The 12,595-nt window shown below is 34.3% G+C and overlaps 1 protein-coding gene across 2 annotated transcripts in view; it reads left to right on the plus strand.

The window, feature by feature from the left end:
* LOC111712809 (uncharacterized) overlaps positions 1-10,438 on the plus strand; it is a 25,616-nt gene extending 15,178 nt beyond the window's left edge. For both annotated transcript variants that reach the window (XM_023487535.1, XM_023487536.1), the window contains exons 5-7: positions 840-989; positions 6,516-6,658; positions 7,045-10,438. In XM_023487535.1, the coding sequence (XP_023343303.1) occupies positions 840-989; positions 6,516-6,658; positions 7,045-9,006 (2,255 nt within the window). In that variant the 3' untranslated portion in view covers positions 9,007-10,438. The remainder of the gene's footprint in view (positions 1-839; positions 990-6,515; positions 6,659-7,044) is intronic.
* Positions 10,439-12,595: the final 2,157 nt, after the last annotated feature.

Here is a 12,595-nt window from a genome sequence, read left to right on the forward strand (position 1 = left end):
ATAGAGAAAATTTATTTCCAAAAGATATTCTTGATCTTTTAAAAAATAAATCAGAAAAATTTAATTTCAATAAACAAAAATTTTCGACAATTTGAATACTTCTCCACCTATTCTCCACTTCGGCTATTAATCAATCAAGAAAATAGCCTAGCTAATTCTTTTTCGTTATTTGAAATAGCTATTTCCAAATAGATTATTATGTACAATAGGTGGCAATAGAGAACTGGACCAATTATACACGCCGTCACAAGTGTCAAACATAACAAGGAAAACAAAATTTTCTCATATTAGTTGACATGTTTTCTAAGATTAAATAAAAGTGAAAAAAAACAGGAAAAAAACATAAACTTACTCTTATTTTAATGTAAGATAAGCACTTTTATTGACAATTTTGCCGGACACAAAAACTGAATTGACACTTGAGATGTCAGAATACAGCTGTACTGAGAGTGTACAAATTCTACGTTGCCATCTATTGTACTAAAATCTATTTGGGTATTTCTAAGAAAGAAATTGGATTATAATTCTTTCAAATCAAATCGTCACCAATTTCAATAATAGTGAACATTAGTTTTAAAGGAACTTAGACGTAATTTCTAGTGACCTTTCATAAAATAATTTTAAAAAAGAAGATATTGTCGTTTTTCGAGCTTGAAATGTGTTGAGTTCCACCTATTTTCTTGTTTCTTCCTGCTGTTACTGAGAACCGAAAATGAAAATTATTAATTTTAAAACAGAAAATTCGTTTATTCTGACAAAGGTTTGAATGGTACTTTTGTGAATCGAACATGTCTACAATATCATTCACGTTTAAAAATCTATATTTATTTTGTTTTCAGGGAAATGTATGTTCTTATCTGGACTAATCCCCCGACCTATGAATGCTGAGAATGATCATGAACTGCTGGGACTAGGGATAGGGTTCACAAACATCGTGGAGAGGACAACCAGGGCCAGTCAGGAGCTCAACAGACAGGAGATAGAAGAAGGTAATAGATAGATAGATAGATAGATAGATAGATAGATAGATAGATAGATAGATAGATAGATAAAGATACATAGATACATAGATACATAGATACATAGATACATAGATACATAGATACATAGATACATAGATACATAGATACATAGATACATATATACATAGATAGATTCATAGATAGATTCATAGATAGATGCAATTGTAAACTTCATTTTTTGCCAAATCAATAAACTACCATATTGAAGGCAGTAGTAGACTTAATTCACACTCGGAATTATCATAGTTAAAGAGTTTCATTTCGTCTTTACATTCTCATTCTTTGTGAGTAACCCTGTATTATTAAGCACTTTCATTGTTATTATTGTCATCTTTTATATTCTAATTTTTTGGGTAAAAGTTTCCTGGAATTAGGACAGAAATCCAAGAATAGATTGCTATCTTATCTAGGACAGCAATACAGAGGTGTATATATACACCTCTGCAGCAATGCTTAATCATAATATCAATATAAAAGAAGTTTTCTTGTAGAAAAAGGGGTATTAAATCAACCTGAGATCTTTATCTATATAATAAAATAATAAAGGAATTGAGTCTTTGTCACAAATTCACCCCAATTTCGAAGATCTTAAATATTTCAAACCATGAATTTTGTTGGATTAAATAATCTCAGTTTCAAATATCAAAGGTTTCCGCCATCAGATTGCAAAGATATGGGGATTAGAAAATGTGAGTTTGTGGCAAAGATTCAATTCCTTACGATTGATAAAAAACTAGAATAGTATTTAAAATGTTAAAATGTGCGCCCTATTTACAGATGTAGGTTTATATAATAATGATGTAGTAATGAATGAATAATGAATAGGTCCTTAGGGATTCAGCTAGGGGGTAGATAGATTGATAAACAGATATAGAGATAGATAGATAGATAGAGAGGTTGTTGAACACAGATAGATAAAAGAATAGACAGATAGAATAATAGATATATGAAAATATATATAAGTAGATAATGCATAAATTGAAAAATGAATAAATAGATCAATAGCTAGATTAATAGATGTTAAGATGAATATATGAAGAAATAGAATATATTTGCAGGTTAACAGGTATTTGAATACAGAGAGATGGATAAATAGAATAAATAAATGAATAGATAGATGTAATAAATAAATGAATAGATAGATGTAATAAATAAATGAATAGATAGATGTATTAAATAAATGAATAAATAGATGTAATAAATGAATGAATAGATAGATGTAATAAATAAATGATCAGATATAGATATAATAAATAAATGAAAAGATGTAATAAATAAATGAATAGATAGGTGTAATAAGTAAATGAATAGATAGATGTAATAAATGGATAGATTAATGTATAGACTATAGATAAATAATTATATGCATGGATAGATGAAAAGATAAATAAACAGAAGGATGGAAAGATAATAATAGATAGATGAATAAATGATACCACAATTGAAAATGACAAATTTTCCGCTAACCAAATACGGATATCCCATGCATCCCTGATCGGTCATAGGGTACTGTTGTGAATTAGACAAGCTATTCTACAAGTTGAGTTACAAGTAACACGTTGAAAATCACTAGAATCAGTCCCTGTACTAAAAGTGTTAACCTGTTATTCTATTATATTGTACATCTGATATATATATTTATGTACTTTGCTCGTCTGTCTGTGTGTCGAGGTGTTTGAATCCAGTAATAAATGTCAAAAACAAGTAGACCGATCGGGCCCAAACTTTGTGTCACTAGCTTTATGAATGCTCAGAATTACAGAAAGTGGTTTCCACAATTATTAAGAAAATAGTAAAATTTTGAAAATCCACGAAAAAAAATTCTAAATCCACAAACGTTTTTATTATTGTTTTATCGAAGAGAAAATGCTCAAAGATTTGGCAACAATTAAAATATTTTAAAATATTTCAAATAAATGTAAATGGCAAAGTTATTAATTGGTTCAGCCCTTACTCCACACTTGTCCTAAGCTAGCATTGAAGAAGCATATTGGGAAGGTTCAGGGGGTTTAGACCGGAAACATTTTTAATGTCAGAATTTTTTAACAGCATATTTTGTAATTTTTCTTGCCATTAAAGGGACTGTATATGTAAATTCAAGTGACCCCCCTGTCAAGTCGTATTCTCATCGGTGCCCTTTTAAGCTACGTAAGATTAGATATCAATGTTTTTGTTTTGAAATTTTTTTTTTAATTGTGTGTTCTCTTAAAAAGTGACTCGCGCATTTTTTACTTCAGAAACAATTAAGAAATTATCAGAATTGAATCTTTTTTCAGCCAGAAAAAAAACGTAATCTTCCATATTATAAATTAGATTAGGACTTCAAGGGATTTGTTCTGAACTAGGCAGACCATACCCCTCTTTAAATGGTTCGGAAGGACACTTTAAATTACGATTACAGTCCCTTTAAATGGTTCGGAGGGACACTTTAGATTACGATGATAGTCCCTTTAAATGGTTCGGAGGGACACTTTAGATTACGATTACAGCCCCTTTAAATGGTTCGGAGGGACACTTTAGATTACGATGATAGTCCCTTTAAATGGTTCGGAGGGACACTTTAGATTACGATGATAGCCCCTTTAAATGGTTCGGAGGGGCACTTTAGATTACGATGACTTCCCTTTAATTGGTTCGGAGGGACACTTTAGATTACGATGACAGCCCCTTTAATTGGTTCGGAGGGACACTTTAGATTACGATGATAGTCCCTTTAAATGGTTCGGAGGGACACTTTAGATTACGATGACTTCCCTTTAATTGGCTCGGAGGGACACTTTAGATTACGATGACAGACCCTTTAAATGGTTCGGAGGGACACTTTGAATAACGATGAAAGTCCCTTTAAAAGGGTTGTTAACATAATTAAAATTAACTTTTTAACCCGCATCAGGTAAAAGAAAATATTCTTAGTAGTCTTTGCCGCGTAGAAATCCACCAGTGTCTAGAGGTCCTAAAAAAGATAATATTACCTTTTCAAATCGTTGAAATTGAAGGTCTCCTGAAATATATTAAGATCGTAAAGTATAATATTTCTAGGAGCTGGAGCTTTAGATATTTTGAAATATATTTTGAACTTGTATCTGTGTAGATTAGTGAAAAATTGCAATGTGTCATAAGTCATGACATACATAATATTTAGACAATAAAAAATTCTTTTTTAGCTTATTATTGTTCTTGTACTTTGTACTGAATATTGCCAATACACATTTTGTGGGCAAACTTTAAAAAACTTTTTTCCCCAAAAAATAAAATTTGAATAAACTGCACGTCAAAGTTATTTTTGCACTGACCCTTGGGAAAACCTTGATTAACTTCGAATGACGACTTTCTTCTTTTTACTGGGAGCAGTAGTTTTCTAATATGTGAATAAACTTTAAAAAAAAAACTTTTGTCGAGAATAATGACTTTTTAAGTTTTGTATGAAAAGTAGTAAAATGTTGGACACTCTGTAATTATGCCACTGTAAAGGTGTTTTGTGTATTCTATGAAACCTAGACTAATTGGTTCAACTGAACACAGTTGAAGCTAGCAGGCCTAACTATATAGTTATATATACTCCGGGATACAGCTGAGAGTATTTAACAATTAGTTTGTTTATTCTTCAACTGCAGTTATAATACATTAGTCTTACTTCAGGTTATACATATAATAATGGTTAGTTTCTTCTTGATTTTTCACTTTTTCTCTCTCTACTTTTACAGAGAAAAAATAGAGTTGAATTTACAACAAAAACCACAATTTTTTGCACTAACTGTGTACTGCAAGTTTTATTTTTCATCTACTATTCTGTCAGTTTTAAGATAGTGCATAAGGATTGCAGGGGGAGGGTGTCCCTTGCCCCCCCCCCCTGTACAAGCCCTTGAATACAAGTATATTTGTGAAGCGTAGAGCAAGGATTACTTGGTGCACTGTAGGGCTGTCCACGTTACCACTTTTCTCAATCCTTTCTAAACTCCAGTTTATTTCAAGTACCGGGCTCACTTTTAAAGAGATAGCATGCTGCACAGGACAAATACAGAATGTATGGGGCAGTACGCCATAAGAATGATCCCCTTTTAGTGAAATTTATGTGATAATTTATAACTTAAAAAAATATTTGTTTTAAATTTCATTATAGAACTTTTCCCTGCATTATCACCACATTAACTAAATGGTGTTTTTTGTTTAAAAAAATTTGAAGTTTAGGTTGGGTAAAATATAAAAGATGTGCAAAATTGACCTTTTCTTATTTTAATTAACGTTTGTCTTTTGCTTATTTTTAACCTATCTTTCCGTTAAGTTGATGGTGTTTCCGCAGGTTTTACAAATAAAATATAAAAAATGCTCGTGCCCAGCCCTACTACGCTGTGTTTGTATGAGGGCCAGCAGTATCCTGGGAGCACTAGACCTGAACCTTAAACATTTTCTAATAATTTACAGACCTTTCAGTTTAAACCAGCTCACCGTGTTATACTAGGCGTTATACAGTGAGAATCAGAAAATGTTTAGATGACAACCTTAAAGGGATTTTAAGCGTAATTTAACGTGAGCCTTCATGCAAAGATGACAATGCCTGATTCACAACGGTACCCTTGAGTCATTAAACTGATCTTTAATGTGGAAGATATTATCGTTCTTCTAGCCTTAAAAGTGTTTAATTCTGATCCCTTAAAATTTTTTATAGAAAATTTGGCCCAGCCGTAACGAAGATATGTATATTTATATGGTCGACGACCTTTATTATATAGATGTTTAAAAGTGCACCTGTATTCTATCTGTATCTTGGTTAGTTTATATCTCAGAATAACACTCAAAATAGATAAAAATATGTTATTTAAGGAACTATGAGTAGCTTTATTATATAGATGTTTAAAAGTGCACCTGTATTCTATCTGTATCTTGGTTAGTTTATATCTCAGAATAACACTCAAAATAGATAAAAATATGTTATTATTTTTAATAACTTCAAGATCTGAACATTTCAGATGAAAAAGTTACTGTAAATCTAAATTACCGAGTTTATACTATTTTAAATACACATACTGTATATAGCGTTGTTTTCATAAACAATAACAAATTTATTTTGAGATTCTAGTTTAAGTGTCCCTCCTATCAATCACTGTGACCTCGATTTCAATTTTAATTTTTTCATCTTAAAGGGGCTGTTTATGTATTTTAAAGTGACCAATTCACTAATGTAGACTTTAAAGCTTTGTTTTGTCAATCATTAATGACGGATCCATGATTTCTCCTTGAATTGGGGATTTTTTGCCAGGAACAATGGAGGAAATTGTCAGAGCTAAATTCTTTTTAAGAAAAACGACGATATCTTCCATGCTTTTGATCAGACAAAGGTATAACGGGTACCGATGTGAATAGGACTTGGCCCTTTGTATATAAAGGGTCTGAACAACAGTGTCTTAGATAGACAAACAATCTTTTGTAATTTTATTTTTTTGTCTGTTTTTGTAATTTTATTTAGTTTTAAATATTTAACTTTGATCATTTCAGGAGCCGACAAACTGATCGCAAAGATCAAGGAGTTCAACCCAAGGATCGCCGTATTCAACGGGAAAGGGATCTACGAGGTGTTCAGTGGTCAGAAAGAGTTCATCTTCGGGAAACAGCCGGACAAAATCAAGGGAACGGATTCGGTATGTTTTGTTTATTGTTAATTTCCTATATTTTAGAAACCTGATGGTTTAAATCTTTGACCCTTTTTAACCCTAGATCTAGCAGAATTCATAATAAATCTCAAAAGTTTTTACATTTTTTTTAGAATTCATTGACAAGCAAAACAATAATGCTAGTTTATAAATTCTTGTTTACTTTCTTTAATCGTGATTTTTTGTTTTTATTTTGATTTGCATTGAGTTTTTTATTTGTTCATTTCAACAAATATTTCCTTTAATCAATTAAGATTTATAGTGTACAATTTCTTAGAACTGCAGTTTAAAAGCTTTCTTGTAGTTGTAATCCTATGAGGGTAATATGACCTGTATATTTGCAATTAAACAAAGCTTGATTGTTCTTATTTCAGTATGCATGGGTGATGCCAAATTCAAGCGCACGGTGCGCGCAGCTCCCGCGCGCAGTTGATAAAGTTCCTTTTTACACCGCCCTCAAGAAGTTCAGAGATTATCTACGAGGCGAGGTTCCTGACCTCGACGAATCTGAGGTCGTCTTCCCCGAGGTTAAGCTGCAGAACTTTAACAACAAGCGGATAAAGGACGAGGACGAGCTGGAGCGGGACGGTGAGGAGAGCAGAGACGGAATGGATTCTAGAATAGACCCTGATACAGGAAAGAAAAGACGAGGCCGTCCTCCCAAACCTCGTCCGGATGGAACTTTGCCGCCGCCGAAACGAAAACGTATAGATGAATTTGGAAATCCTTTACCCAAAGGAGTCAATCCTATTGATCCAATAACTGGTAAGAAGAAGAGAGGAAGACCAAAGAAGAATGACCTTCCTCCTCCTCCCCATCATATGCATAATGGTATGGTCAAACCAGAATATCTCCTGAGAGATGATGGAACCGACAGTGATGCCCCCAGTTCAATCTCAAAGACTCCAACACGGCTTCCTCCCTTCTCTCCTAACTTTGCCCGAATGGGTCCTATGGGGAAGGATGATGACAGTGAGTGCGGAGAAAGACCTACAAGTGTCAGACTTCGGACATCAATGGATGATGACGGTTCTAAAGACTTAAGAAGACCAGACAGTTTGCCTGATTTATCAGGAAGGCTGGGGCACGGTCCTCACTCTCCACTTGGTAAAGAATTGCACCATCCCGACTTTGATCAAAGTATGCCGGAGGAAGAAACTAGTCATTCAGATGATCGTCGGCCTGACTCCGCAAGATCTCTGAGCCGTCCCCAAACCCAGTGCAACTTCTCCAACCCTACAACCCCAGTGGACGCTCATGGATTCCCTGGACAGCAATCCTTTCCCGGTTTCCCTCTGAAGAATGACCCTCATCATTCTCCCAACTATCCTCAGCAACCCAGTCAGCAACAGAGCTTCCATGCTCCTTACAGAACAAATCATCCGTTACAGGAGACTCCTCCTCACCAGAGCTTTGATTCACCCCAACCTCCTGTCAGACAAGTCAAGCAACATGATCCGTCAGACGTTTCAAGCAAGAGTCTCACAGGATTGGAATCTCTAGTCGACCAGATCCCAGCAATAGCAGAGAATGATAGTGGAGTATTCTCCGGGTCGGGAGGAGGAAGCCATCCCCCCACGCCCAGATCTGTTGGTCCTTATAGTCCCAACCAATACCATAGTCAAGGATCCTATCTTAATACAGGATATCCTGGTGGCCAGTATTCCAGCGGTCAGCAGGCTCCTCCAGGACCTGGTAACACACCAGGAAGTGATAGCTACCCCACAGACTTATCCACAAGTACAAATTACAACGTTGTTTCCACCACCTCCTCCCACTCTCCGGTCACCCATTCAAACTTCTCGGTCAGTTCCCTTGCCCACAGTAGTGTTGGTCGTGGTGGGGAAACTAGCAGTGACGCCACAGTCTCCGGACACGGAGCTTCATCCTCTTCTGACGCATTCTCTGTTTCCAACCTTGCGTCAAGCTACGCTTCATCGTTAACTAGTGAACAGTCTGATATATCCAAATATCCACCTGGGATAACCACCAACCCGTACATGAGCGGGATGAGTAACAGTAGCTCCATGTTCTCCCCTGGAGCTCTCATGTCCCGGGGGATCTCCCCAGCCCCCAATTTCATGTCTGGAAGTATGGGTTCCAGTGTTGCGGCGGGTATGGCCGGCATGGGGATGGCTGGAATGGCAGGCATGTACGGAATGTCTAACTACGGACAGTACAGTACAGCTGGCGCTTACACCGGAGCGGCTCAAGCTTTTGCTGCTGCCGCTACAGGATCAACATACCCACCTCACGGCCTGCACATGCCAAACCCTAGTTATCCCTACCCTTCTCCTTATACTCAATCACCCTACTCCCAATCTCCGTATTTTTAAATATCTGGAACTATTTATTTAAGTCATTGTTAAGTCAGAAATGTTCAAACTGAACTTCAAACCAGTTTATAAACCCATGTGGTGTAACCCGTTTTTATTCGTTAACTTTAGTCCTGGTTCTTCTAGTCCTTGCTTTTAAAGCTCGTTAAATTAATGTTAAAAATTCCTTGCTCCAAACAATCAGAAGATAACCACAGCAGGAACAAGGCTGGCTTTAGGCTGGTATTTATTGATATTATCGGATGAGGTAATTTTGTGATCACATTCTTGAGTTTAATATTTTTAGTGGCATTATTATTAATATTATTAATATTTTTTATTTTATTCCGCGGCACAAATATTTTCCTCGATCAGCTCTTTCCATTGTTTTAAAGTGGGAGAGAGCTAGTGAAAGTTAATTAAGATGAGACTTTGATGACAACATTAGAATCCAAGTCTTGTGTTTTTTAACTCTCTCTGTCTGAAAATTAATCTATCCCTAGCTCATCAATTACTAGTTTCCTTGCAGTAATCTGTAATGTAAGTGTAAGCAAATCTGCCCCCCTGGGGACAGCTTTGTAGAGAACTGTTGAAACGTAAAGGCCTAGTCAACAAATTATATAAGTTTTATTGACATTTTGGGATGGTAAAAACTTTTTAAAGGAGCTGTTAACGTAAATATTATTGACCCTAGGCTTTTGCTATAGAAAACTTATACTTCCAAGAAACTCAATTTTCAAACAGAAATCAGATATATTTCGTTTAAAATCGTTTATAAGAGTTTTTATTGGATGGTTCTCTTATATTTACCTTGCCAGCTCCTTTAAATGTTGTATCTGGAAGCTAGAAATTGAATTTTTAAGAGAATTGAGGAGATTCTTCTTGTTAAACTTTTTTGTGATCCTTGTTTTTATTGATACAGGGTATATTTTTATCTTTTTCAGTCTTTGCTGTTTTTTTAACTGTACTCTATATCGAGTGTTAAAACTACATATGTACAACTTTCTGTTTCCTGTTTAGCATGAATTAAAGGTTGTTTATCGGAAAGCATAACCGGGATTATTATGTAACATATTAGATGAGTGTATGTACACTGTACCTTTAGACCTAACCTAAACACCTTTTGTGTTCTTTTTTAAACAGACGATGTTCTTTAGTTTTTTTTACAAAATTGGAATACTTTGCTTTTCAAATCTAATCATGGGTCCAAGTAAAAAGACAAAATCAAACCCGGAACTGCAGATCTCAGAGTAGATGCTAGGCGCTAAACTAACTTATTATAATGATATATTCATACAGAATCCATGAATTTAACCCCCCCCCCCCCTTCTGTTTTCCTTTATAACTCTTACAATGTTGTGGAATGCTGAAACCTTTTATGTAATTTCTTACGTAAACGTTATAATCTATGTGTAGCAATCTTCTTGTCAGTGAAATAAATATTTCAAGCCAACATTTCCTTAATTTTTTTGCATGTCGATATTTATTATTATTGTTATTATCTATATCTCGCTAGAAAGTAGTTATCTCTGCCGATCATAACCCTACCTGAACCAATTTGCCTCAAATTTTGATTGAGGTAAAACCATGGGATTTTTTATCTAAAGTTAAGTTCCAGGTAAAGCAAGGTCGATAATATCTCTCTCTATATATATATACTAATCTCTACTTATTTATTCGTATGTTCGTTCATAATTCATGAACCCTCTGACCGATTTGCCTCAAATATTGATTGGGGTGACTCTGTAGCAGCACAAGACTTTTTTAGTTTTACCTTAAAGATTTGAGCTTTGACTTTTACACTGAAAAAACAGACTCCAGACAAATCTGGGTTACAAAGCTATTTATTAATATTTTTACATATTATCATTTCAAAAATGTTATCATTATTTTCATTATTGCACAATGCACAAGCACAAAGCTTAAACAAAGCTTAAAGAATTATACAGAGAGAGATAGATGGATGTTATATTAATGAGCAATAACTTGATTCTTCATCAAAAACAAACTTTAAAAGGGCACCAATCTTCTATTATTAACCTATGCTGATTTTTATCCTATGCGAAAAAATAAGGGAAATGCAAGGAGAATATAAGGAAGTTCCCCAGTAGACCTGATTGGGTAGATGACATTATGCATCTTTATGTATGTTTATATTGATATAAACAGGAAATACTTATATCGGCAGCTTACTGTATTTAAAGTTTATTGGACTACTCGTCTTCCTTTTCCAGGTTCTAGGGTCCAACTAAATGTATGTTTTACTATTTTAAAGTGATTTTACCAAAAATTTGGAAAAGGAATAATGATTTTTTAAGTCAACAAAAGTCATTTAAGCAATTCTGATTTATTTTTTAAAAATAATTTGCTTAATCATATTAAAACTATCGCATTTTCCTCACATCACTCTATTGCTTTAATGCACAGGTTTCATAAAAAAGATGCGATTTCAGAGACGACTTACGGAAATTTTTCAGTCATTTTTTTACATTTAAGGTTCCCTACAGCTAAAAAAGTGTTTCCTTCGCTATGAAATTAAGAAGTATATTTGCCCGAAAGCACTTCATTAAAAGGAAGAAATAAATTTCAATGTTTTTGGTCGTAAATATAGACTCAATTCTTGGCAGGTTACCCTATATGTTTTCGGTATCTGTTTAATATAAACATTATAACTTTAAGGCATAAAAAACAGAATTCTTTAAAGAATTCCACTCGGATAATTATCACGTGAACTAACTACAACAAAGTGCATCTTGTCTGTATTGGAATGTTTAGAGTCATATTTTGACTTTATATACTTTATTAAAGATGTATAGCCCATTAGAACAGTATAAAAACCTACACATAAATGGATTATAAAGTTGACTCTAGTTTACCGTGTTCTGATAAGTTCGATTACTATAATTTGCAAAGTATGTGTAGTGTAGTATAAATGAGATGCCATCTTTTTAACTGTTAAAGTAGATATAGACAAATATTAGAATACTAGGCTTCTATTTTAATTGTGAACATTTTCTCTTTGTGTACATTGTAAAACAAAAACAAACAAAATATTTCGCGGATTTAAAAAAAATTTATTGATTTTTAAAACTTTCAAAAATCAAATTTTGGTGGAGGCAAATTTATGAAAATTCAATCATCCATTAACCTTCCCTGGGGTCAAGCGAGGTCCCCCAAAAATTTTTGGGCCCGATCGGTTCAGCCGTTTTGACGTTTATTGGATACAAACGGACAGGCGAACAAACAGACCACCAAGCAAAGTATATTGATACTAGAAATTCAAGGCGCTTCGCGCCCTTCTTTCTAGCCTTAGAGGGCGCTTCGCGCCCATCTTCTAAATTAATTGTGAACAATGTACTCTTTGTGTACATCGTAAAACAAAGCAAAAATAATTCGCGGATTTTCACAAAAAATGTCGTGGATTTTCAAAATTTTTAAAAATTTAATGGAGATCGAATTTTGATAGAGACAAATATTTGAAATTTTGATCATTCATAAACCTTCCCTGGGGTTTCTAGATGTCCCACAAAAAATTTGGGCCCGATCGGTTCAGCCGTTTTGACGTTTATTGGATACAAACAAACAAACAAACAAACAGACAAACAAACAG

This window comes from Eurytemora carolleeae, unplaced genomic scaffold (assembly GCF_000591075.1).
Source record: "Eurytemora carolleeae unplaced genomic scaffold, Eaff_2.0 scaffold1191, whole genome shotgun sequence".
Classification (NCBI taxonomy): Eukaryota; Metazoa; Arthropoda; class Copepoda; order Calanoida; family Temoridae; genus Eurytemora; species Eurytemora carolleeae.